Here is a 26,124-nt window from a genome sequence, read left to right on the forward strand (position 1 = left end):
GTTTCCATTGGGGTCGTGGCCCCCACTGTGGGCAGCTCTGGGGACAGGCTCAGTGCCATTGAGCTGAGCAGGACATGGAAGGACACTCAGCAAAGGGGACACTGCGGGGACAGGGGTCACAGGGGACACGAAGCCCCCATTGACCCTTGGTCAGGGCTGGGAGCAGGTCTGGGGATGGGCAGAGGAAGAGATCCAAGCTGTGCCCTGGGATCTGAACAAAGCCTGCTTTTCCTATTGCTGGGAATGCACCAAGTCCCAAAGATCAACAAATTCACTTAAATCAAAGCAGGCACAAGCCAAGAGGCAGCGCCACACCCAGGGCACGGCACAGACGAGCCTGGGACCCTTCAGGGCAAGGCAGGCCTGAAATCTCCACTCATGACTGCCCAGTTGCCCAAAGCTCTTCCAGTTCCTGCTGCTCTTGGCTGGCACCTGAATGGCAGCCCTGCCAAAGGCCAACAGCTCTAAACCCAGTGCCCCCAGCCCAGATTCAGACTTTTCCAGGGCAACCAGAGCTACTTCCCATCTCAGAACACACAGAAAATCCTGCCAGCCACCAGCACCCATGGCAGACCCCAAATGCAACCCCAGAGCCCCTCAGGAGCTGCTGGTCCCTGACACCACCGGCCATGGATCCCCTCTCAGTTAAACACCCTGGGGAGCTGGTGGCAGTTTGGGCTCCTGCAGAGCCAGGCAGAGGGAAGGGAAGGGAAAAGCCCCAGGGCTCGGCAGGGAACAGCCTGTGCCCGCCGGCGGGAGCAGCTGCTGGGAGCTGCACGGGCTGAACAGGCTGAACCATCGATAAAACCATTCCTGCCCCGTGGAACAGGAGCAGCTCGGGGCCAGGATGGCAGCACAGCACCCTCAGAGCCCCCCTGCCCTGTGGGGACGGGGCAGAGGCACAGGCAGGAGTGGGATGCTGGGGATCAGCACCCAAAGGAGCAGGAGACCTCTCCGTGTGTTGGGAGGGAGGCTGTGGGTGAGCACACAAGGGGCACACAGGGTTTGTCGAGGGCACAGGGCAGCCTGAGCACAACCTAGAGAAGAGAGGACTGCAAAATCCCAAAGAGCCCCTTCCTGGCTCCCAGCTTGGAGCCCTCGGCCCAGCCAAGCAAATCCCCAGCTCAGGTCCCTCGAGCTGAGGCTGCACAGGGAGGTGACAGCAGCTCCCTCACACCCAGCACCGTGTGAATCCTCTGGGTGAGGCTGAGGGGCTCCCCAGCTCTGCTGTGCCCTGCACCCAAGGGTCTGTAGGGTGCAGGGGCTGGGTTATGGTGAGTGTTCCCCCTGTGCCCTGTCCTCCCACCCCTGAGGACGAGTGGCACACGCCCTGCACCCACAGGTGCCCTCATCCTTCACACCACAGCAGGTCCCTGATCACCCCCAAGTTCTCCAGATCCCCAGTGATGGAAGAGACACCAAAGCACCCACCCGTGGGGCTGAGGGACCGTGCAGGGCCTGTGCCACCCCCGAGCTGCCACTCAGTGCCACCAGGATGTGTCTGAGACCCGCCGTGCCCCGGCCGCGCTCCCACTGCTGCCCCTCGCAGGCTCCTGCCCCGGGCAGTCTGTGGGAGGCTCTGCAGGTGCCAGGGGAGAGCGGGAGCCGGGCTGAGCGCCCAGACCCCCCGGCACGGCTGTGACACCCCCACCCCGCCCCGGCCTGGGAACAGCCTGCCTCCTGCTCCCAGAAGGTCCCTTTCCCTTTCAAGTGGGCTGGTGAGCTTTGACTTGGTCTTTGCACAGGCTTCATGGCATCGCATGATAATAATGTTCTGTCACAGTGGGTGCCCTGGACCTTGTCCTGTTTCCACACATTTGGAACTACCTGGCTAATGAAGTGGATATCGTTTTCTGGTCCATCTCTCTCACCCCACTGCTCTTCCCCCTTCTTCCACGCCCCGCTCCTCTGAGCGATGTCAGGAGCCTCCCTGCGAGCGGCCCTTTCCCATCGTTGTCCGGCACAGCTCATTAACTCCTCTCAGCAGAAGAGCGTGGTCATTACGGCTCGGGGGGCCGCTGGGTGCCCCGCGGGGCTGGGAGCACATAGTTTCCCAGCCCCAGCCTGGCGGGAGCATCAGCCCGAGCTTTCGGCGGGAGGTGACTGCGGCTGGGAATGCAGGGCGGCCGCACCGGGAGGGTTTTTTTAATCTGAGCATGCTCTGCTCTGCCCCTCAGCCCTCCGAAGCCACCTGGTCCGCAGCCAGCCCGCATTGGCCGGCAGCTCCCGGGGCTGGAACAGCCTCACCTGCCGCTCCCCATCACCTCAGAGGCTGCGGGGACCACACCAGCGGCCCATCCCTCCGCACTGTCCACAGGGAGGGAGTCACCATCCCGCTGCCACTGCCTGGGCCAGGCAATCCCTTCCCGTGGCCAATGCTCCTCCATCCCCACGGAGGGGCCGGCAGGGTTTGCCCTGGGCCAGGCTGCAGCGAGGCCGTCGGTGCCAGGCGTCCCCGCAGGGCCAGCACGGGGTCAGCCACGGGCACAACTCACGGTGCGGGGACTTTGCTCCTGGCACGGCACAGGAGCCAGCGGCCAGGGCACCCCCCTGTCCTCAGCCTCGTGCCCACCCTCACACCGGGCAGAGCGGGGACACGGCAGCCACACGGCTCTGCTGGGACCTTTCCTGCGAGCCACCGGGGATCTCTGCCACGGGCACGCTTACGCATTTCGTATCTGCCCCTCGTTTTTTCCTTGCACTTTCATTTAACGCCTGAGCGCGTGCAGACACCGCCTCTGACCTCGCGGGCAGTGGGCAAGAGAGTTCCCACCAAAACAGGCCCATTAAACCCCCTCACGGAGATTTTTTCTCCTCTGCCCCCACTTGCGCTGAGATTTTCGCATTCCCTGCCTGCCTGCGCCTCCCCCACACCGAGGTGATGTAATGTTTTGAAGGCTTCTCCCATCCCCACCTTTATTAAATATGACCCGCGGTTGATCCCCGCGCGGGCCCAGGGGAAGCTGTGGTTTCGGGAGGGACCAGACATGAAAGGAAGAGCTGCCCGCCCCGGGGGCTCGCCCAGCAGGGCCCTCGTACCCCAAAACCCCGATGGCCACAGCCTCCAGCACCACGGAGCTGCCACCTTCACCCTCTGGGAAGGCAGGCCTGCTGGCACTTTTGTTTAGGATGCAAATTACCTTTTTGCTTGTCTTCTCCCTCCCAGGTCAGCGGCAGAGCCTTGGCTCTCCCTCTGCAGAGTTTCTGGGAGACAGGCTCAGTGGTAGGGTGCCCCATCTCTGACCTGAGCCCTGCTGTCCCTGTCCCCTGCAGTCCCCAGCACAGAGACCCCACTGACACCCCACAGATACCCCATCACGGGCAGTGCCACACAACCCACTCAGCTCCCAGGAAAGGGACGTGTCCAAGCTGTCACCAAGCTACAGAGCGAGGCTTTGGTGTGGAAATGACTCCTCTTCCACCTCTGTGTCCCCTGCTCCGAGCACAGCAAACACAAACCTGGGCATCATCCAGGAAGAGATGGGGCTCAGGAATGGATTGAAGGGTGTGGATTTATCTCCATCTGGTGTCCACCTTGCCTGGTCTCACCCCACAGGGGCAGGGCTGGCACCAGGAGGGCTGTGCTGGCAGCAGTGCCAGCCCTGGGGACACAATGGGGAACCCTCATGGTGCCCCTCCAGCCATGTGGGTGCACTCATGCTGGGGACATGCATCACCCTGGGGACATGCATCACCCTGGGGACATCCATCACCCCAGTGTCCTCACCCAGAGCCCCGCAGGTTCACCTGGCACAGGTGGAGGAGAGGAGACAGGAGCTGGGGCTGGCACATGGTGGGGGACAGGAGCCACCCAGGACCTGCAGGGACAGGGCGCAGGGTGGGCAGGAGGACACCCGGCAGCAGTGTTTGTCTGTCATGCTGATAATTAATGTTTCTCCCTTACACTTTGCAAATAACTCGCGACTCTCTTTGTCTGGTGATAAATGGCCCCTTTGAAGTTCTCCTTTCTCAAAAGCAAAGCAAAGAAACACTTTCATAATCCGTCTTCACCTCCCATCCTGTGCCGAGGCTCTGCTGCTCTGGGGGGCACAGAGGGGCTGGTGGCCCCTCACCTGCAGGTGGGACCCCTCTGGGGCTGCTTGCTGTCCCTTTACTGTGCCAGGGGGACAGGCAGTGGAGGTCAGGACCACCTCAGCTTGTCCCCTGCCCATGGCCATGACATCGTGTCCTGCACTGGTGGCCTTCCCATCAAACTCCCTCCCCAGCAGAATGCCTCCACTCTGGGTCCCCCCAAAACCCCAGGCCCCTCATTTTCAGAGCCTGGAGGCTTCCTCAGCCTCCCCAGTGCTGATCTGGCGGGGAGGGCTGGAGCTGGGCAGCCGTGGGGAGCAGGGCCCCGCTGCAGGGGCGTTTGGGGCCGCAGGGGTGCGGACGTGACCCAGCACCCACGGCCACCGCGCACACGTCCCCCCTCAGCTCCAGCTCACACTCCGGTTCTGCTTCGCTGCCACAGCAAAACAAGTTCTGCTGGGCTATAAAAAGGCGCTGGGAGCAGGGCAGGCCGGGAGAGCGCTCGGAATCCATGCCAGAGCTCTTGCAGGTTGTCACTGGCTTACGTGTCAGGGCAAACAATGCTATCTGCCCATGGGATCGCAGCACAAGGAACACCACAACAGCGGCCCAAACCCCAAACACGGGGTCACGGGGCACAGCCGGGCTGGCAGCGGGTCCCCGAGCAGAGCTGGGCTGCCCTGTGCCCGCGGGGACCGTCCCACGCCCGGCCGTGCCCCGTGGCCAGGGTGGCACTGGCCCTGTGGCTCCTCCCGTTGCACCCCGGTGCCAGGCAGGGTGGCCCTGTGGCCACGGTGTCCCCACAGGGGCAGGCATTGCACGGATGCCATTCTGCTTTGCCACCCGTCCTCTGACTCTTTATTAATTTTAAGACAAAGTGGAGGGAAGCGAGCTGGAACCAGCGTGGAGGTGGGGTTGTTTTCTGGGAAAACAAAAGCAGTGTGGTCAGTGCCAAGGCCCAGGGGATGCTCAGGGCTGGAGCAGCTCCCTGAGGACAGGGGTCCCAAATTTGGGGCAGCTTCAGTGTGAGTCTCAATTGCACTACAGGGAGGCCCCAACCCAAACCCTGGCCAGCCCCAGCATCCCACGTGTCACCCCATGGCCATAGGTGTCTGTGTCACTTGGCCCTCGTGTGACAATGGTGGCACCAGACACACTCTCCTTAAGGAGTCTTCACTGGTGGCTCCCCAGGATGAGGGAAAGAGCTGCCACAACAGAACCAGAGAAATTCAAAAGGTCCCAAGGACAGTAAAATCCATCTCTCCACAAGGAAATGCTGTTGGAGGCTGGCAACAACTTCCCACCTGTGCCTGGAGCCCCCCACGGGCACAGCCTGGCTCACCCAGCCCCTGTTGCAGGTGAGACCCCCACTCCAAGCACATTTCTCTGCCCCGGGTGCCCTCCCTGGGAGGGTCCAGCCCTGGCCACCAGCGAGGTCCCCACCGGGCCGTGGGGGGAGCCGGGAGGGCAAAAATCAAAAACGAATTGCAGGAGTCAATGGTGCGGAGCCGCGGGCGGCCTCAGCGGCTGCCGTGTGACTTTGATTCCCCTATCATAACCCCGAATTAAAAATTCAGGCAATTACTTGCATGGCTTCCCCCCGATTAGGCTGGGCCTCGCGTTCATTAATGCGGGCGCACAGAGAAAAGCCATTAGGGCGGGTGGTGGGGACGGTTTCGCTGAGAACAGTTCCGCTCCAGGAAGGAGCTGGGCCAAAGCCGAATTTCACACATCTCCGAGGCCGCCCAAGCACGGCCGGGGCCCTGAAAGCCGCCTTTGTCCCCGCGGCAGTCCTGGGATGGGTCCCCATGGGATGGGTGGCACGCAGAGGGGCATTGCCTGGGCAGGCAGCTGCTAAAAGCATCGGCCCGGCGTCGGCACCGAGGGGACCGACCCGAGGCACCGAGCGGGTCCCCCCGAGTGTTTACCCAGCCCAGCCCCGGCACAGGGGCAGCAGGACGGGGGCGGCTGTTGAATCACCCAGCCCTCCGCTCGAGCAAGATGTGGCAAGCCTCCCACCCGGCAGGCCCGGGTTTATGAGCAAATTTCAAGTTCCACATAGTTTTCCCTCCCATTCCAGTGTAAGCGTTTTTCCCGCTGCTCCGGGAGCTCCTGCCCGGGCTGTGCCCCTGTGGGCACCCCCGCCCTGCAGCTGTGCCAGCCTGCCGAGCGTGCCCTGCTCCGCCGCTGGGCCATCAAGGAAATCTGCTGGACTGAAAAAATACCAGCACGTCTAGACTGAAATACCAGTCTGGGCTCCCGGGGAGGCAGAGGACCCCCCCGGAGCAGCGTGGGCTCCCTTTTCCCGGGGGTGGCACAGGAAGGCATGACCCCAGGGACAGTCCTGCTCCCCGGGGCTCGCCAAGCCCCTTTGGAATCTCTGTACCCAGCCCCACTTGGCGCTGCGGTGCCCAGAGCCCTGCAGTGCCCACGGTTTTCTTCCCTCCTTGCCCACAGCCTTCCTGAACTGGCTTTAGCCCGGGAGGATCGTGGCTGTGCCAGCCGGGCCGGGCCACCCGGGTCGGGCTGTGCCCACCTCCCCTCCTCCGTGCCGGCTCCATCCATCAGCGGCGACCCCGGAGCCGCCCCGGGGGAGCGCCGGGAGGCTGCGGAGGGGAGCAAAGGAAAACAGACAGGATAAAAATCACCGAATTAGCGGGTCCCGGGGAGGGACGGCCTGCGAGATAGCGCGGGGCCATTTTTTATGGGAGAGACAGCAGGCATGAACTGAGGATCAGCCTCTTCCCTTTGACCCCGCCACTGGAAGTCACCCCTGCCTTCGCCACCCCATCGCTCACCGGCCGGTGTCACTGACACCGCAGGCACGGCCCCGTGGGCAATCCCCGGGACCAGAGCACCGGCCCCACCCGTGGGGAAAAAGGTTTATCCTTTATCCCACGGGGAGGGCGCCGTGCCAGCCCCGCTCGGATCCCGGGGCGCTCCGCTGGGTGCCCGGGCTGGCGGCACCCGTGTCCTGTCGGGGACCCCCGTGCACCCCGCGACCGCACTGAGGGGACAAGCGGGACCCCAGCGAGGGGACAGGAGCGAGCGGCGGCGCGGTGGCCGCCGTGCCCGGGGACGTGGTGCCACCTCGTGGCCCGGGGACCGGGGCCGCTCCCGGGACACGGAGGCGGCTGCCGTGGGATGCTCGGGGCGCGGCAGCCGCAGGGTGACCGCTGAACCACTGTCCCTGCCCCCCGGTCATAGCGACACTTGTTGGAGGGAAGGGAAAAAATACTTTAAAAATAAAACTAACAACCAAAATGGCTCGGTGCAGGCGAGAGGGGGGTTCAGCAGCCCCGGGGACGCCGTGGGGGACCCGCTGTGGTTGCTCCTTGCTGCGTTGCCCAGGGCGGAGCCCACGGGGCTGCAGTGGGCGGCAGGGCCGGGGAAACGCTCCCCGGGCCGCAGGAGACATCCCCGGGCCGGCATCGGGCCGGGCACTAAAGCCCTTTTGTTTTCCCCACCCAGTGAGCCCGCGGAAGAACAGGAGGATTGTCTTTCAAACGGAGCCGATGTGGAGCTTGAATGTCCCTTGCCACCTTGGCTATAAATCATCCTGCATGTGATAAGGTAATTACCTTCTCCTTGGAACTATTCATAGGAAAACCTCTGAAGGGCCTGGCTTGTAAACACAACAATAAAGAGGCAGGACAATAAAACCTTGGCCAGGGTGGGGAAGGTGCTGCCTTTCCCCAGCCCCTGGCTGTCATTGGCAGCGAGGGGTGGCACGGGGCACACGCAGGGCATAGTCCTTTGTCCCCAGAGGGTCGGCAAAGGCTGCTGCCCTGGGGGAATAGCAGCAGCTCCCACCTGCTTCCCGAGGTGCATAAATGCAGAGATTTCTCTGTTCAGAGAACAGCCTGACATTGGATGGGGCTGCTGCAGCACACTCAGCTCAGGTACGCCCTGCTCCAAGTCCCACAGCTGCCTCAGCACCTGCAGTCCAGCTGGTACAGCAGGGAGGCAGCTCTGGAGATGGCAGCGACCTCGGGAAGGAAATCCAGGCAAAGCTGTGCTCCCAGCAGCCAGGGCTCAGCAGGGATGCTCAGCTCTGCCTCCACCCCAGGGTTTCCCTGCCTGATCACAGCAGAAGCCATCCCTGGCAGAGAACTGGCCCCATCCAGCCCCTGGAAAAGACTCCATTACGCCAGGAAGTTTTGGATACTCTCAGCACTTGAGGCCTGCTGAAACCAGCGCTGAGGGTGGAAGAACAAAGCAGATGAATTCTGTGTCCCCCAGAGGTTTTACGACAGGCAGGGCTTGCCCTGAGCTCTGTTCAAACATCCAGCCCGGGGTTAGGACAGCAGGCACTTAACTCTGAGAGCCCCCGAGCCCTGCTCATTCCTGGAGGTGCTGATTTGTGCCCAGCAACATCAGAGAGCTCAGCACTCCCCAGCTATCAGCAGAGTAAGCACAGTGCAAACACAGAGTAAGTAACACCAGCGGGAAGGAATGGGACAGAACTCCAGGACCAGAAACGAATCCATGTGCTGTTAGAACATCACTGCACCTCTCACAGAGGTGCTTGGACAGCCAAATTCCAGCCTTGGAGAACCTACTTTGAATTTTCTGGCTTAGGCAGCACAGTTCCATCCTCTTGGAAACAAGGAATTTTGGTTTTTTTGGAAGACAGAATGAGTGGAGGCAGCAGGGAGGCACAGGCCAGGTGTACAACACCAGGAACACAGACAGGTAAAGGCAAAGGGTGTTTGCTCTACGCTATTCTTCAAATATTGGCGTATTTGGGTTTATTGCAGGACCACAAGAGTGACAACATTTGCAGTGCTCTGAAAAACAAAATTCTTCCAGCCCCCTGCTTTACAAACATGATTCTGGATCCTGCAGCAATAGGAACAAAATGCTTTGAGATAAGCTGAGGGAACAGGCAGCTTTATAAAACACACAGAGGAGGAAAGGCCTTTGTTTTCCAAGTGGCGACGCTGTGACAGCAAAGTGCACAAAGCAGCCCCAGGAAGGGCAACAGCAGAGTTCACCAAACACAACAAAAAATAATGGTAATACAAAAACGAAGTCCCAGAAGCTTTATTAATAAAGTCTGAAATAAAATATTTAATATCATCAGGATATAATAATATGGATATTCAATTTAATATCCATTCCTCCACATGTCCTGTGCAAGGGAACACAGCTCGGTGCTCCCTGTGGAGTTTTGGTCACTGAAATGGGCGCTCCCTTCAAGCCTCTGTCAGCTTGGTGGCACTGGTGTGGTCTGTCAGGACATCCTGCAGGAACAGGGACACTCTCAGCCTGGCCTTGCCCTGCAGCTCCCTCTCCAGCCCGCTGAGGTGCTCGATGGCTCTCTGCAGTCCTCTCTCCCTCTCCCCCAGGTCCGTGTGCGCTCCTGCCTCGCTCTCCTCCCCCGAGGACCGCAGGTACTGCAGCACGAAGGGTTTGATGGCCTCCCCATGCTCCCGCAGGGTGGCTCCCAGCAGGGGCAGGTCCGTGGCCCTGGCCAGGCCCAGGAGGTGCAGCAGAGCCCGGCAGATCTGGGTCCTGAGGCTGGAGCTGTACTTGAACTCCAGGAAGTCCTCGGTGTCCTCGCTCCTCTGCAGGGCCACCACCAAGGCACTCCAGATTTGGCAGAACTGCTCCGTGGAGCCGTAGCACTCCCTCCTGCTGGGGATGGACAGGGCCATGGCAGACTTGATTCGCACCTTGAAGTTCTTGCAGGACTTGACTACAGAGGAAAGGGCACTGAAAGCTTGCGTGGCCCAAGGAGCCTCTCCTGAAAAAAAACCCAAAAAAACTCTTTTTAAATCAGGCAAAATATGCAAAACGATAAATGTATCCTGAATATTTAATGGGCTTACATTTATTGAATTTATTGTGGTTTGAATGAGAGAATCAGAGGTTATGAAGTATTAGTTAAACAGTTAATCTCCCAAACTTTTACAAGAGGACATTTGGCATTTATTCACCCTCTAATCCAGCCTCACACTCTTTCCTTGGATGACAGAACACAGCAGTTACACCTGCACTGGCACTGAAGGAGTGAGTCTTTCCCACTGGGAAGAGCCCTGGGAAAGCTGTAGCAGCAGGACTCAGCTCCCTTGGCTTCCCCTTCTCCTGTGAGGACGTGAGCAGCCCCCAGGTGCCGAGGCAGCCCCGGGCAGGGGCGCAGGCTCTCACCCAGAGGCAGGGCAGGGTTCTTGAAGACGTTCCCCAGCGCGTAGCACGCGTTCCAGCGCACCTTCATGGTGGCCTCGCTGCCCACCGTGGCAATCAGCGCCTGCAGGGACTCCTCCATGGCCTCCCTGAACCTGGGGTTGGCCACGTGGCAGGGCTGCAGGAAATGCAGCACGTTCCCAAGGGCACGCACAGCGTTGCTCTTCACCTGGAACACACAAAATCCTCCCCAGTTCTCGGGCTGCCAGCACGTCTTGCCGAGCTTGCTGTGAAATCATCTCAGAGCCAGCAAGGAGCACAGCTGGAATCACACTGTGTCTTCTAAATGGCAGCAGAAAGATCATTCTCTGCAAATGGCCATAAACCAAACCAAAAACCCCTGCCCTGTGGAAAAGCCCAGTCAAATTCCCTGCAATTGAAACAACACAGGAAACCTCTGAACACCAGCCCTCAGGGCTGCAGCTCCCCTCAAATGTTGGGGCAAAGAGACTTAAAGTAACTGGTGCCTTTTTCCTTTTTTTAATGCAGGAGTTAACTACACCAACTCCACCCTCCTTCCCCTCAGCCTTACCTTGTCTCTGTCCTTGGATGCTTCTGTTGCAGACCGTAGCAATTTCAGCAGCAGCAGATCAGAAAGCTCCTCCTGGAAGCTTTGGCCCATGGTTTCCCTGGCAGGAGAATCACCCTGTGAACCCCCAGCTCGGCTGCTCCATCCCCAAAGATGTGAAACCACCCGTTATAAAGGCCCATGAACAAACAACCTTCACTCTTTAGAAGGCTAATATATAAGGCAGACCTTTCTGCATGTGACCACTATGTTTATTAATTTAAAACCAAACTATCAATGCAAGAAAGCTGGTTAGCAATGGTTAAGTCTGTAATAAAAAACAGAGGGCAAGGAATGGCTCAGGGGCAATTCTGCAGCAGGAATATATGATAACTATTTTCCTGTTAAAAATGTAACAGTAGGTTGGGCTTCCCTCATTCTCTGGCTTGAGGAAGGGTTAAATATTTATTAATTTTACTTCTGTGTTATGTTGAAAGTAAAGGAACCATGTAATTACACCAAGCAACACACAAGAAATGGAAAACTAGAAAGTGAAAAGTTTTAAAGAGTCTCTCCTTAGAGTGACAGGACAAGGGGGAATGACTTCAAACTGAGTAGGTTTAAATCAGATATTAGAAAAAAACCTGAGCCCTGTGAGGGTGCCCAGAGAAGCTGTAGCTGTCCCATCCTGGAAGTGTCCAAGGGCAGGCTGGACAGGGATTGGAGCAAGGTGGGACAGGGCAGGGCAGGAGTGACACCTGCGACAGGGACAGGGCAGGGGTGACACCTGGGACAGGGACAGGGCAGGGCAGGAGTGACACCTGGGACAGGGACAGGGCAGGGCAGGAGTGACACCTGCGACAGGGACAGGGCAGGGGTGACACCTGGGACAGGGCAGGGTAGGGGGTGACACCTGGGACAGGGCAGGGGGTGACACCTGGGACAGGGCAGGGGTGACACCTGGGACAGGGCAGGGGTGACACCTGGGACAGGACAGGGCAGGGGTGACACCTGGGACAGGGGGTGACACCTGGGACAGGACAGGGCAGAGGTGACACCTGGGACAGGGCAGGGCAGGGGTGACACCTGGGACAGGGCAGGGCAGGGGTGACACGTACATGTTGATGATGAGGGTGTCTGTGAGGTTGCCCAGGGACCAGGCTGCCTTGGCACGGACGTTGGGAGATTTGTCATGGAGGGAATTCAGGATGGCATTTGCTGTGTCTGCCACAAACATCACATCCTGTCAAAGCAAAAACTGCTGCAAAGTTACAAAGTTCTCAAAGCACAGGTGATTTCCTTGGTAACACACACTGGTTTTTTTCCAGGGAAAATGGGAGAGAGACCAGCTCTGTTCATTTACTTTTCTAGGTGACACCTTTTAATGAGCTCATGGTGCTCTCTGCAGCTTTGCCTGACCTTTAATTAACAGTCCAAGCCTGAATGCTGACCAAGTCCACCACTCTTGGGTAGCTGTTGCAGAAAAGCTTCAACCGATTATTTAATTCCATTGGTGATTTAGTTACTTTGGATTTTAACATAATTACATGAACTGCCAACCTTATGCTCATCAAATCCCACTCTTAAAGTAATTGCTTCTCCAAGCTCCCTGTTGAGCTGCCTGTCTAATCTTCTCTTCTATGGCACTTTACATGTGCCTATGGCAAAGGATTTTCTTTCAAAATATTTTGGAATTAAACTCCAAAGTCAGCTACTGCATGTTTTTTTTATTAAAATCATTCACTTAAAGGTTACGTTGGAAAAACTAATCTTGCAGCTCAGCCAAGCTAAGATGATATTTTGTAGAAAAAAACCCAGCTTTTTTCCCCTCCAAATAAGCTTTATTTCTTAGTTTTAAGCAAAACTGAAGGCTTCACATTAAAAACTTGTTACAGTCATAGAATCCTGAAGGTTGGGAAAGACCTCAAAGATGGAGTCCAGCATTAAAGTCCCCAGAGCCCTGCAGAGTGTTCCCCTCATGCCAGCTCCCCTCACCTCCTACAGCTCCTCTGTGCCAACCCAACCCCTCCAGTTTCCACCCCTGAGAGCCTGGGAAGATCCTGAGCTCTCTCTTTTTCCTCTCACTTCTGCTTCAGCTCCCTGCAAGCTGCACTGATCCTGCTCTCACACCAAAGGCAAGGGCAGATCTGGAGCTGGTAAGGGAAACTATAAATACACTACAGGCTAAAAGTAAAGAGAATTCATTTCAAACACGTTCTACACGTTCTGGTTCATTACAGAATGGCTCAGAAGAAGGGAATGGGCTGGCTCTGACCTGCCTGAGGCACGGGAACAGGATGTAGACTCCCAGGGCACGGGCAGCAGCAGCTTTCACCAGGGGGTTCTCGCTGTGGTTGAGGCCGAGCAGCAGCGTGACACACAGGATCTGCTGGTCACCCTGCAAAGGGGAGCAGCACTGCTGAGAGCTCTGCCCCACAGGGACACACCAGCTCTCAAACACCCTGTAACTGAAGGAGCTTCCACTCAGAGCACGCTCTAGCAAAAGGGAATTGTTTCAGGAGCCCACCCAGGAAACAGGAATGCTGCCAGCACACAGGATCTCACTGCTGTTAGGTAAGACCACCATAAGGAAATCAAACTATTAAATCTCATCCAAAGCAGAAGGGATGGCCCATCAGAGCTAGCACAGACAGGATGGGCTGCTCCTGCCTTCCTTCCCTCTCTGCCCTCATTAACCAGGGTGAGCTCAGCCTGGGCAGGTTGCAGTTCACCAGCCCATGACAAAAGGTCAGGGTGGGCACTGACTGACCCCACTTGGCCACAGGGACAGGAGAGGGGATGGGATCAAAGTACAGGGGGATGAAGTACACGCTGTACTTGGAGAATTCCACAGATACTGCTGGACCAGCAATTCCTGGGCAAATGAGATCTGGCAGAGCACTCCCCAGCAAGGGCACAGTGACACAGAAGGAGCTGCACAATGCAGGGGGATCCACTGCCAAGGCTTTCATGTTTAAAAGCATATTTCACCTTGCAAAGGAAAAAAAAATGGGTGCACAACATCATGCCCACATTTCCCCACAACAGGTTGTGCAAATGGGTGCACAAATCAGGCCCTGGCTGCTGGCTCAGCTGGCTCTTCAAAGAGGAGAACCAGCAAAATAACAATTCCCCAGCCCTCCCTCGTGCCATTAAATTCTTGCTCTCCATCTCCTGTGCATCACTGCCAAGGCTGGGTATTCATGGCACGCCCAAACAGCTGCTGTGACCCACAGCTTAATTGTTCTGACAGGCTAATTACTCCTGACATTGCCCTTCCCAGCTTCCAGCAGTCACAATGGTCAGAATGAGAAAAGAAAATGGGAAGGTTCCTTTACTTTGTCTTGGTGAGTTTTAAAAGGCTTTTCACTGCTGTAATCTGGTGGACAAGGACAAAGCCTCAAAGGTACAAACAGCACATTTGAAGGTGTGTTCTCCTACCTGCAGGAGGCTGAAAGCCTCTGGTAAGATAGAGGACAGGGCATCACAGGCACTGGTCTGGAGAGTGGGGTGGGGGGAGCTCTGCAGGGTGCCAGGTAAAGGCCCATTCAACACCATCGTCCAGAAGGTCACAACCTGCAGCAGAAGCAGCCAGGTTTATCTTTTAAATTCAGCAATTAAGCCTAAGCTCTTGTCTTAAAGATGATCATCATACCCTGAAGTTCAAACTACATTAAATAGAGTTGCAATCCCACTCCTGAGTCCACACAGCTGAGTGTTTTCATTTGCCTGACAATTTACATTCATAGCAAATAACAGGGATCTGATGCTACTGAACACATTTCCTGTCTTGTAGGCTCAAAACTTAGCAGGAGCCAAATACATTTTTAAGCTCTTCTTCTGTTCACAGAAGAAAGATTTCAACAGGCCCATATCACTCAGCTTCTGCAAACTTAGCCAACAAACAGCTAACAATTTTTTCTAAATTCACATATATTGTGGTTGTGGTCACTCCCTCTGCACCTGTGACCAGCCAGAAAATGTAGGATGGCTCTTTAACAATGCAAATTCACCAAAATTCTACAAGTTTTATGCATCAGTAATGACACACAAAATCCGTGCTGTTCTTCCAGCTCTCTGAACTACAGCAGACTGCAAGAGTTGGGAGGAGGACAGGCAAAGACACAGGGTTAATATCATGTGAAAGAAGTAAACCCCAACACATCTGTCTACAGGCAAGAACAACGGCCAAATTCTGCAGGAAGTCTCCAGAAACTGTCCATACTGGCATCCATAAAGCTGCAGTCTGAGTCCCCTCCTGCTTCCCTGCATTTATTTATCTGTGTCTGTGCCAGGGCCTTTGCAGGGTCCAGGGAAGGAGTGTCACACTCACCACGCTGACAGGCACCCTCTGCTCGGGGGCAGTGGGGGAGTCGGGTTTGTGCTGCTGCAGGACACCCGTGCCCAGCTCCTCCAGAAGCTGCAAAGAACAAAAAGCAAGGAGGTTTTCATCAGGGATGACTCAAGGACCATGGAACTACAGAACTTTCACCTAGGACTGCATCTACTCACCCAGGGAACAAAAATAAAAGACTCGGTACTGGTTTGGACTGTTCTGTCCCTGCTAGTACTGAAATCAGAGGAAAAGCCTTTCCTACATAAAGCTCCTGCAGGCACAGCATAACAAACTACTGCAAATTACAGGAGGAAATCTTTGGGTCACAGAGTCCAGTCCCTGCAGCAGCTGATGCTCAGTGTTGTAGTCTTTGCACTTCCCAAGCTTCCTGGTGACTCAGCAGAACAACAAAATTCTGCTGAGCCTTCAAGGCTGGAAGCAGGAGGTGCATTTCTCAAAGTGTCAGGGTGCTGCATTTCTATATCACACACACATGTTCTGAATATTCATCACCACTCATCTGAATTTGCAAAGCACACAGATAAAACTAACTTGGTAAAACAACGCTGATGTGTCCTCCTGCTCTTACTTTGGCTCCATGAAGCTGAATGGATGGATCCATTTCCTCCATGCATCTGCAAGCCACTTCTCCAAGTTCTAGGAAATAGCTCTGAGCCATAGGGAAATAACCTTTCACAAGAAGAGCCAACACCTAAACACAGACAAAAGAAATTCCATTGAGCATTTCTTCCTTCTGTTAACCCAAAATACCCCAACTACACACTGAAATGATGTTAATGGGCTAACCAACCCCAGCACCACATACTGAACTCTGATGTAACAGATACACCCTGCAGCATTTCTGGAATACTAGAGCTGATTAAAAGCCTCCCTGTTCCATTATCTTGTTCAAAGAAGAGCCACAGAAGCACTATCAGGTAGCAAGACCATGAATTATTTACTGTAAGTGAGGGCTCTTGTAGCCAAAAAAACTAAGAGCAAGACATTTTGTACCCCCTGTAATACTGCTGCTGCCTCCAGTGAAGCTGGATTTAACAAATATTTACTGTTCCAGAAAAAATGTGAGACTTCTTGGGATGCACGTTACAAAATCTTACCCTTGCTGTGACTACATGAATTAAAACAAAGCCCAGCCTCAGCATCCACAGGCACTCCTTGAGTCACTCCACAGCTCCTTGCAGACTGTTCACCGACTGCAGGGCTCTTTCCCACTGTTTCCCACCAAAACTTTAATTTGGATTCTGTATGGAGGAGCTTGCACAGGGAACACTCACAGTCTGCCAGCACACACCCCCAACTAATATTGAAAAAAATACTGAAGATAAAAAATCACAGGCAGACGAACTTGCAGCAGGTTTGCAGCGGGACAGCCACGCTGAATCAAAACATTTCTCTGAGTCACAGCAGCTCAGCCCCACTGCACCGGCCTCAGCCTAAAGCTCCCAGAGAAGGCAGGGGGCAAAGGAAACCCCCAGGTGAGGGAGGAGCTGGCTGTGAGCCCCCTCCCACCTGCAGGGCCTCCAGCCGCAGCGGGCACGGCTCGTAGGCGCTGGGCACGCACGGGAAGGCGGCGTCGCTGTCGGAGCAGGAATCCTCCCGGGGCAGCACCACGGTGGACACGCACAGGCGGAGCAGCCAGCACGGCTCTGCAGGGGCACACCCTGCTGGGCTGCCCACAGCGCCTTCCCCTGCCCAGGGCAGGGCTTTCCTCCACTGCTCACAGGGGAGGAGGCGCCGAGGGGTCGCGCTGCCGCTGCTGTTTAGCCCTGAGGAGCTGGGCTGCTGCAGAAGCAGCTGCACCTCTGGCAAGGGTGCCTGGACAGAAACTATTGCCCCCAGCAATGTGAGGCTGGAAACTCGAACGTTAACATCTGCAATGTACAATGGAGAGAGAACAAAAAGCAAAAAAAAGCTCCATTAGAACCTCACTGACGGCCCAGCATCCTCGCTCAGCAGTTTTCAGACAAGATAGATTATAACATAAACATCCACTGCTATTGAGTTATGATTTATGGAGCACAGAAGAGGGGAGGAACATAACAGAGAGAGAATGCAGACCTTTGTGAGAGATGTAGGGCTTGATCTGGTTCCACACCCTGGTAAGCAGCCCAGGTTTCAATCGGCTGTAGGGTGCATTGGAAACCAAGTTTGCAAGGCACTGAAACACAGAGAAAGGTGCTGGTTACAATGTCAGCCTGGCCTCCAACACGTTTGCTTTTACATTTGTAATTTAGGTCACTCAGACAGCTCATTATCTGAGGGCACCTGAAAAAAAACACCCCAATTATCTGCTGTGTGAACACTGGATACAAACCTGGCTCCTAAGAACAAGCATTTAACTGTTCTGTCTGTGGCATAAAGACTAAAGAATTTTGATAGCCCATGGAAGGATTTGTCCATTTGGATTCCAGTTTTAAAGTCAATGTGAGTCTACAGAATAATTTTATAGGTTTATTCAGCTACAAAAAGACTAAAAGAAGCAGAAAAAGAGAATCTGTTTGAAAAGAAACCCCGAGACTCTGAATGGAACCCTGAGGAACCTGGTCTAGTGGAAGGTGTCCCTGACCACAGCAGGAGATTGAAACAAGGTGATCTTTCAGGTCCCTTCCAACCCAAACCATTCTGTGATTCCCTGATTCTCCAGGATGATTCAGTCAATGAAGTCTTGTGAGATGACAAAGATTTGTTTCTCACCACCACCACCTCACTCCTCAACAGCAATTCTGTGCAATCTTTCTCCAGAAAGCAGAGTCACCCCTGGGCAGCACGAGGCACGTTTGCAGTGCAGTACCTTGACAATTTGTGTCAGTGTCTGAGAGGAGGACTCTGCCACCAGGGCCAGCAGCAGGCAGCGGTGCAGCTCCCGGACGCTGGAAGCAATGGTGACAGAGAAGGGAGTAAAAGCTCTCTTGTGGTCATTGGCATCTTCAGCCACAGAGAGGAACTGCTTAGAACCCTCCAGGAAGGCTGAGAGGACTTGAAGAGCACAGGCACGTGTCTGAAATGATAAAACATTTTTGATACCTTTTAACACCTCCTTTGAGCAGGTGGAGAATTTTAAAACATATGAAATGCTCTCTAGAAAGAGAAAATTCAACTCCAACTGTCTTTTTTTCATAACTTTGGGCAATATAGAACCAATCCTTTATTTCCTTAGCCAACGCTTCCTATTTACTTTTGGGCAGTAGCCAAATACTTATTGAAGGCCAGAGAAGACAACTCCTAAGATAATAGGTGAAAACAGAACAATTTTTGTCCTCAGAAGTGCCTCACCTTTGGAGAAGGGTCCTTTAGTGCAATAGTCATCAGGGACACAGACTGGGGGCTGCCAATTCCAGGGGCATCAGGAACAAATGCTGACCAGTAGCCATAAAGAACTCTCTTTTCTATTGACTTTATAGTGGAGAGGAAACAGGCCAGAGCCCCTTGGCGAACATTGGCTTGGTAAGACCTGAAACACAAACAAAAAGATTCATGAAAACAGCAGGGACAAGGGATGGACTCCACCTCTTCCATGTGTGTTAGTGGCTGGCTGTGAGAGGAAATCTTTTAGACCACGAAGAGGAAGAGCAAATTTACTTCCAAACCAACACAAGTTACTGCCCTCCAATTTCCAAATCAGAAGGGATTGGAATTGGATTTACTGGGCAGTGTTGATTAGGAACAGAGGATGGAGGATGGAGGAAAGGGGAAGCATTTTATGGATCCCATGTTTTCATGTTTCTGTGCACAGCAGTCACCTCACTTTGCTCTGAATTCCACCCTCGGTGTCTGAGTACTCCGACTCGCTGCTGCTGACGCCCTTCCAGCCCTGCACAGGGCACAGGGCTCCGCTCCCAGCACCAGCACCAGGGCCCTTCTGCACCTCCTCCAAGTGCAATTTCTGCAGGCCTGATCCCAGCACTGACTCGTTTCCTGCATCCCCTGAATCTTCTCTTCCTTCTTCCCCAAACTCTCCCTTCTTTTGTTTCCCTTTGCACTTTTTTCTTCGGCTCTAGCACAAAAAAAAAAGATTTTTCTCAGTCAATACTTAACATAAAGGCAGTTACATGTCTCTGCAACACTCTACGCACAGCAACAGTCACTCTTCAGTATCTGAGTTTTTAAATTCTGCTTGTTAGTAGCAACAGTCACAAAATTTCAGAGATACCTAAGTAAACAGTTTATAACTGAATAGCCTCGAAAATGAAGCTTTGGCTTCCTCATCAGCAAAGCAAAATCCAAGGAAACTTTTAGCCAAAAATCGTATTTCACACAAAAGTGATTAAAGAACAACACTAAATACTTCTGTAGTTCTTTTAGATTTACAGTAGCTAACACTAACTAAGCTTTCCTCTCAGCACCTAAAAAGAAACAAGTCAACATGACTAGATAACTTTATTTTCTCTAATGTCTTTCAGATAATCAGTAATCCAAAGTATTTACAGGGTTAAAAAATAACCTGCAGAACGATTAAGCAGAACAGATGAAGCAAAAAATCAGTCTTAAATGATCTTGACTGCCCTAAGAAAGAGTCAAACAATTGTGCAAGTGTTAGGAGGGAAAACGTGACTTCTAAAATCAAAAGCTTTGGTGAGTTTGCACGCATCAATCCCGTGCCTGAAGGCCAGGAATTCTTGGCTATGGATGAATAATTGTTGCACAGAGCTTAACTGAGGAAAGCCAAGCCCTGCAGAGCATTTGTTCGTGTCACTTGAGTTCCCAAAGCAATGCAGAATTTATAATCAACGCCTTTGAAGCAAAGAATGAAATGTACCACAGGCTCAGGACATGAAGAGCCACCAGTATCAGGACAGGTAAGACACAACCACAACAAACAGGCTGGAGAATCAGGGGCAGCCCAGCTTACCCCTGCGTGCTTGGAGGTGGCTGGTTCTGGCTGCTCCTGCTTGGCAGGTGACCTTTTATCATACTGAGGTAAGGGAGCAGGGTACAGGGCTGTGGGCACCTCTATGCTCAGTCCTGGCAGCCCATGGAACATGCATTTCTGCAACAGGAACACACAGGTTAGCATTCTGTGCCTTTCTCAATATTCTTCTTTGTATCTCACACTCCATTTCCCCCCAGGCTCAGGTTTCTCTGCTCCCTCTTGCTCATCTTCTACTGTTTCCCACTTTACAGCACCCAGAACCTCCCAGAGTCTGCCTCTTTCTCCAGGGGGATTTAAGGATTTACCTTTAACACTGCCAGAAGAGCTCCAATTTGGTCAGTTTGCATCAGTTTCATCTTCCCACCATTGAGAAGCGACTGGACACCTTTCAGTGCACTTTGCAGTAACTGAAAACCAAGAATTACTTACTTTTCCTTCACAAAATGCTGAAGGTTCACATCTTTCAAGCAACTTCCTAGGCAATTACAGTTTTGCTCAACTGGGACAGTAATGTGATAAATTATAGACTATTAAAGCAAAATCTTAATTGACAACATTCCAAATTCCATATATTCCAGCCACCCAATCTCATAATTAAGAGTATTTTGGATAATTAGACTCACACTTACCAGGCAAAAAGTGATGTCATCCACATCAGAGGTTTTTGAAGACTGCAGAACACTTAGGAAAGTTTGAAAACAGACACTTCTGTAGGATTCATCCAGGTATGGCTGTGCAGGGACACTAAAATTAGAGCAGGAGGAGACACGAGGTTGGTTTACAGTCTGTCCACAGGCTCATCAAGTTACACAAAGCCCCACCCAAGCCCTCTGTTAGAGCCCCAGATGGGTGGAAGGCTGATTGAAAGGGGCTAGCTCTACCATAAAGGGCACAAAAGGAAACCCTCTGCATGAAAAACCAAACAGCACAACAGCTTTTCTTCCCTAAACAAATCCTGGTAACATTATTTCTAGAAGGCTGAGAATTTATGGGTTTATGCACATATATCTTGGAACACCAGAGCTCTTCATTTCAAATTCATGCACCTCCACCTTGCTGGCCCTGTGCTGACAGATGCAGACTTTCTAACCCACCTGAAGAGGCCTGTACACACCTGAGACACAGGTTTGCCATGCTGCGCACAGCCGCCCTCCTGAGCTCCACGTCTGCCTGGGCAGGGTCACTGAACTGCAGCAGGAGCCCAGCCTGGCCCAGCAGGTCTGGGAGATACTGAAAACAAACCACCAGAGGTCATTAGGGCTCAGTGCTGCTCCCTCAGCCTCCTGGGTCTGCTGTTTGGGGACTAAATATCATGGGAGGTGGCTGGAGCCTGGCTGGACACCAGGTGTCCACCAAAACTGCTCCTCAGATGGGCAGGGGAGAGAAAATAGAAGGAAAGGCTCATGAGTTGAGACAAGGAAAAGGAGAGATCACTCACTGATAACCATCATGAGCAGAGCACACCTGACTTAGTGAAATTAGCTGAATTTATTAAATTTATTACCAATCAAAAATCAAAGCAGGATAATGAGAAGTAAAACAAACCGTAAAAATTCTCAGCTGCAATTTCAGACTCCAGAGACAGATTTATGTTTTTAAAAACAGCACGAAAACCTTCACTCCTTAAGTGTTCTTATTTTGTATTAAGGACAGAGTTGAGCACAGCTCAGCTGAGTCCCAGTTTATGCTCTCCTCGCAGACATGAAGCTAAGCTAGGAACAACTGCTGCACCCAACTGCTGCCACTGCACGGGCTGCAAGCCCACACAAGCTGGCAGCTCCCAAGCTGTGAGCATCACCACCCGGAGCTCAGCAAAACTGCAGGGACTGCTCTGCCACGAGCTGGTGACAGCAGGAGGACTCAGCATTTCAAACACTGTCAGCTGCAGCAACAAGGAGCTTCACCAGGGATTGACACCCGAGAGCCTCTGCTTGAAAGGACACCCAGCTAAAGCCCTGATCTGGTTACAGGATGGGTTCCAGCATCCTCAGGGGAGCCTGTGGAGTCATGTGCAATTTGAAGCTCCCTGTGGTCCTCCTGCCTCAGGCACAGGGTGGTTGGTGTGCAGGCTAAGCCTGTGCTCTTATTTAATGGTGATCCCTACAGCTGCAGCCTGCAGGTACAGAGTATTCCACGTGGGAATAATAATTATTAATAAATACAACTGAAATTCAACTTTCCCATAAACATGAGCCATTATTTAAATGGGATCTAATCTTAGCATGAAAGGCAACATAATTTGAGATTTTTTTTATATTCTTTCAGAAAAAAAATAAAGTAGAAACAGCACTGGTGCAAGTATTTTTGTTGTTACTTTCTCGCTGTTCAACTCACCTTTTGACACTTAGGCCCATTATTGTAAACAAGAGCTGCTAAGGCTTGCAGAATTTCAACATGTGTCCAGGAGCTGCACTGCCTCAGAGCAGAGATGCAGTAGGAGAGAAGGAAATTCAAGTTCTGCTCATCAACCATCACCTGTTGTAACAGAAAAGGTCAGGACAAACATCATCTTGTACTGCTGAAGTCACTAAACCCATGGAAATTGGTCACAGATTTGGGTGATCTGGCTGTTAAAAACACACACCAGCAGAGACAACACCTGACAAGAAATGGATAAATCTGTACAAGTGTCCTAAAACCAAGATGATTTCCCATGGTGAATCACTTCTGACTGAGAGGTGGTTTTATGAGGAACCATGTTAGAACCAGATCAGAGCCTCAGCTACCCAAAAATAAGTACTACAGTGAAATTCCAATTAACTCTGAAGGTCGGCTCCAAAGCCCTGGAAAAAGACAGAATTCCACTGGCTTATTGAGGGACAGGAAAGCCATGACCAAACTCTCCCTACCTGATATCTGTTGAGTAAGTGATGGATAAGCTGACAGACTTTGCTGACAAGATGTTCCTGATCAAGGGGAACCAACTGACAGGCTTGGACAAGCACAGCACAAACATCCTGGAAGAGAAAGCCTCAGTTTATTATTTAGGGACTACAAGGACAATAATAATGGCCCAAGTAAAATACCAAGCTAGATCAAGGAACAGAAGAGCACTGCCCAAAAGATCAATTAATCCTAAAGTGCAAAGTAAGCTCGCTTGGAAATAAAATGAAGATAAAACAGTGTAATAATGAAGTACTGTGTGCTGCCAATGGAGAGCATCCATGCTGCTCATCTACAGTGCTCAGCTTTGAAGGGCTTGCTTTAAGGCTTAAAAAATTACTATTTTTCCAGCATCACATTATGAAAGTTGTCGAGGTCCACAGTCCGTGTCACCCACTGTATCTGCACCCGGCAGCGCTTTGGCACAGGGCAGCGGAGCTCAGAGCCACCCCGGGGCCGGGCACAGGAGCGGGGCAGAGCCCCCGGCACGCCGCGCCCTCACGGCCCCGCCACACGCGCGCTCCGAGCCGGGCACGGCCGCGCCGGGGCCGCCTCCTCCTCCTGCTCCCCATGCGGACACATCCCCGCGCCTGCAGCCCCGGAGCCGCCCCCATCCGCCGGTACCTGCGGGCCGGGCGCGGCCGCGGGCTCGGGCCCGCAGCTCTCCGAGATGAGCTGGTCGAAGAGCAGGTGCAGCTCGGTGCGGCGGGCGCCGTCGGGCCGGGCCCGCAGCGCGCCCAGCCGCGCCAGGCAGCGCCGCACGGAGCCGGCCGGGCCCGGCTCCGCCATAGCCGCGCCCCGCCCCGCCGCTACGGCAACCCGAGCCCTTCCGGGGCGGCCGCGCTACGGCGGCCCGGCGGGATGAGGGCAGGGCCGGGCCGGGCCCGCGGCAGGTGGCGGTGCCGCCCGCCCGTGGGACAGCCCGGGGCGGCGGCGGGCGGGAACAGGAGCTGGTGTTCAACCGCAGAGTGAGCCCGGCGGGGAAAGCCCCTCGAGACCACCGCGGCGCTGCCGAGGCCATCACCGAGCCGTGTCCCAAGTGCCACATCCACGCGGCATCCCCCACCTGTGCCAGGGATGGACAGGCTGTTCCGTGAAGAAACTTTCCCGGTGTCCGATGTGGAGCTCTTGGCGTGGTGGCTGTGGCAGTCATAACCCAAAATCAGGGCTGCTGTGCCGTAGCCCTGTCCCAGCTCTGACCATAGCCGGTTCCGCTCAGACACAGCACGTTCTGCCATCACACAGCACCGGGGACACCGGGACCAGCGGCTGTGAGCAGGAACCGCTCCCCTTGAGGTCATTAATGCTGGTGGGCTGTGCACTCACCTGGGAAGGAACAGGAAAGCTCCAGGGCACGGTGCCTTTTCCTTCCATGTCACATCCAGGCAAAGCCTTACCTCTGGTTTTCCCTCCTTCCATTTCCTTATCACACGAGCACCCTGAGTAAGAAAAGCACTTTTTGTGCCACCAGTGCTGTGGCCTTGGCGTCCTTCTGTGCCCTGGGCTGGCTGGTTAGGGGTAATTGCTCTGCTCCTTTATCATTCCATTTATCCTGTGCTGTTTGATCCTCAGAAGTCCCTAAAGGCCTCTGCAGCAGGCACAGGGAAACACAGCGCAGAGACAGCCCCAGGCATGTTATTATTGTGCAGGGGTGATTTTCATACAATGACAGAATATCCTGAGTTGGAAGAGACCCACAAGGATCATCAGAGTCCTGAGAGATTTTAGAGAGCTCTGTTCCTACCAAACCCACACTTGGGGACCTTTTTGTTGTTTTGTTTTGTTTCCTTTGTCACCATTTTATTTTGTGATTTATTATTTTAAAGACTTCTTAATACATATTTAAAGCTCTTTCTTCTTTTCCTTTTTTTTTTTAATGGTGCTGAAATGTGTGTTCTGACAGCAGCCCCCAGTTTGTGAGGCCCCAATAAATCCATGATTGACAGTGTCCCATGGGTTGTAAAGCAACAAAACCAACTGAGAGCTGGGTAAGAACACTGAGGGTTTGGGGAATAATCCACTGAAGCCAGTGATGTTACACCAAGACACATCTTGCCAGTGTCTGGCAATATTCCGAGTTTACTAACCCCTCCAAATCCCCCAACTGCAGCATTCAGCAGTGGCCAGGAGGGAAAATAGCACAAGTCCTCCACTGTTAAACGTGGGCTGCTACTATCATGCAAATCCATCTGGTTCAGCAGCTCTAAGCAGACTTCAAAGGACAGAGAAGTCATTAGAATCACAGTTCAAAGAAAAAAGTGAGCAGCTGGTCTAGGCCATCTGGTAGGGGACACAAAATGGTCTCTTTCTTCTCCAGTCAGTCTATGAAATTTTCATTAATTGTAGGAACATCTTCCAACATTAACCAACATTATATTGTTAAAAATGTAAGTCTTAATAAATCATCAAAACTGATGTCTTAGGGAAGCAAGAAAGCTGCAGTCTGCTGGGGTCTTCCCTCGGCAGTAAGACACCAGGCTGTAATTACAAATTTAAGTTGGTGTTTTCAAAGCAAATTAGTGGGAATTAGATTCCTCAGCTGCTTTGAAGGCCTCAGGGAAGAATGTGGACAGGGTGGTTCCCTAGGCTGTACAGGAATCTCCTTTTCTATTGATTTCAGGAGCCACCTCTGGCTTAAAAATGTGGAGAAAGTGTCCTCCCTGTGCTGCCTGCTAGGGCTGGATCCTGGTAGCTGGGATGGGGGCCCACCCCAGGGCACCCCAGAAAGACCAGGGGAAGTTTAAACAAGCCCTCTGCCTGCACCATTTCTCACTCTCTAAAGGTATGTGCAAATTCAGCCCCTGGGGCTTAGCTGGGTGTCTCCCACTGCCTCCCTGGCTGTTTTCCCAAGTTTTAGGCCAGCTGACGGGACAAACAGCACTGGCTCCAGCCTTGTTTGCCACTGAACAACAGACACAAATACTTGAAATACTTTCCTAATCTCATTTTCTCTTGCAAACAACTGCTGGGCTGTCAGGGATGTTAATCCAAGGCAGCAGCAGAGAGGGGACATGCCCTTGGGTGAGGGAAAAACCCAGCCAGGGAGCATTCACAGCCCCCCAAGCCTCCCCACATGGCCCCAGCAGAGGAAGGTGCCCTGGACCCCCAGCCTGGGTGACTTGGGCAGAAAGGATAATTCCCTTCTGCAGCGAGGGCCACTGAAATTCCTTACACATGGAAACATCCATGGCCTGGGGCCACCAGCCCTCCAGGGAAGGGGGATGAGGATTGCAAAGCAGTTTTTCCTGGAAGGATTGCTGGCTTTACTTGACTGTGTGCTGGGAT

At 53.5% G+C, this 26,124-nt stretch overlaps 1 protein-coding gene across 2 annotated transcripts; it reads right to left on the bottom strand.

The window, feature by feature from the left end:
* Window positions 1–9,062: 9,062 nt before the first annotated feature.
* On the bottom strand, window positions 9,063–23,664 carry HEATR6 (HEAT repeat containing 6). Of its 2 annotated transcripts, none has more exons than XM_063402896.1 (20): window positions 23,464–23,663; window positions 22,806–22,913; window positions 22,291–22,431; window positions 21,071–21,186; window positions 20,586–20,700; window positions 20,262–20,363; window positions 19,936–20,073; window positions 18,827–19,080; window positions 18,360–18,537; window positions 17,878–18,084; window positions 17,145–17,244; window positions 16,596–16,957; window positions 15,655–15,777; window positions 15,063–15,149; window positions 14,171–14,305; window positions 13,005–13,127; window positions 11,848–11,972; window positions 10,754–10,850; window positions 10,186–10,390; window positions 9,063–9,781 (listed from the first exon to the last, which is right to left on the bottom strand). In XM_063402896.1, the coding sequence occupies exons 1-20, from the start codon at window positions 23,626–23,628 to the stop codon at window positions 9,231–9,233; spliced, it is 3,432 nt and encodes a 1,143-aa protein (XP_063258966.1). In that variant the 5' UTR covers window positions 23,629–23,663; the 3' UTR covers window positions 9,063–9,230. The 2 variants fall into 2 exon arrangements, with proteins under 2 accessions (XP_063258966.1, XP_063258967.1); XM_063402897.1 differs by having other exon boundaries at window positions 9,590–9,781; window positions 10,247–10,390; window positions 23,464–23,664.
* Between the last annotated feature and the right edge of the window lie 2,460 nt (window positions 23,665–26,124).

The sequence above is a fragment of the Prinia subflava genome, chromosome 8, assembly GCF_021018805.1.
Source record: "Prinia subflava isolate CZ2003 ecotype Zambia chromosome 8, Cam_Psub_1.2, whole genome shotgun sequence".
Taxonomy (NCBI): domain Eukaryota; kingdom Metazoa; phylum Chordata; class Aves; order Passeriformes; family Cisticolidae; genus Prinia; species Prinia subflava.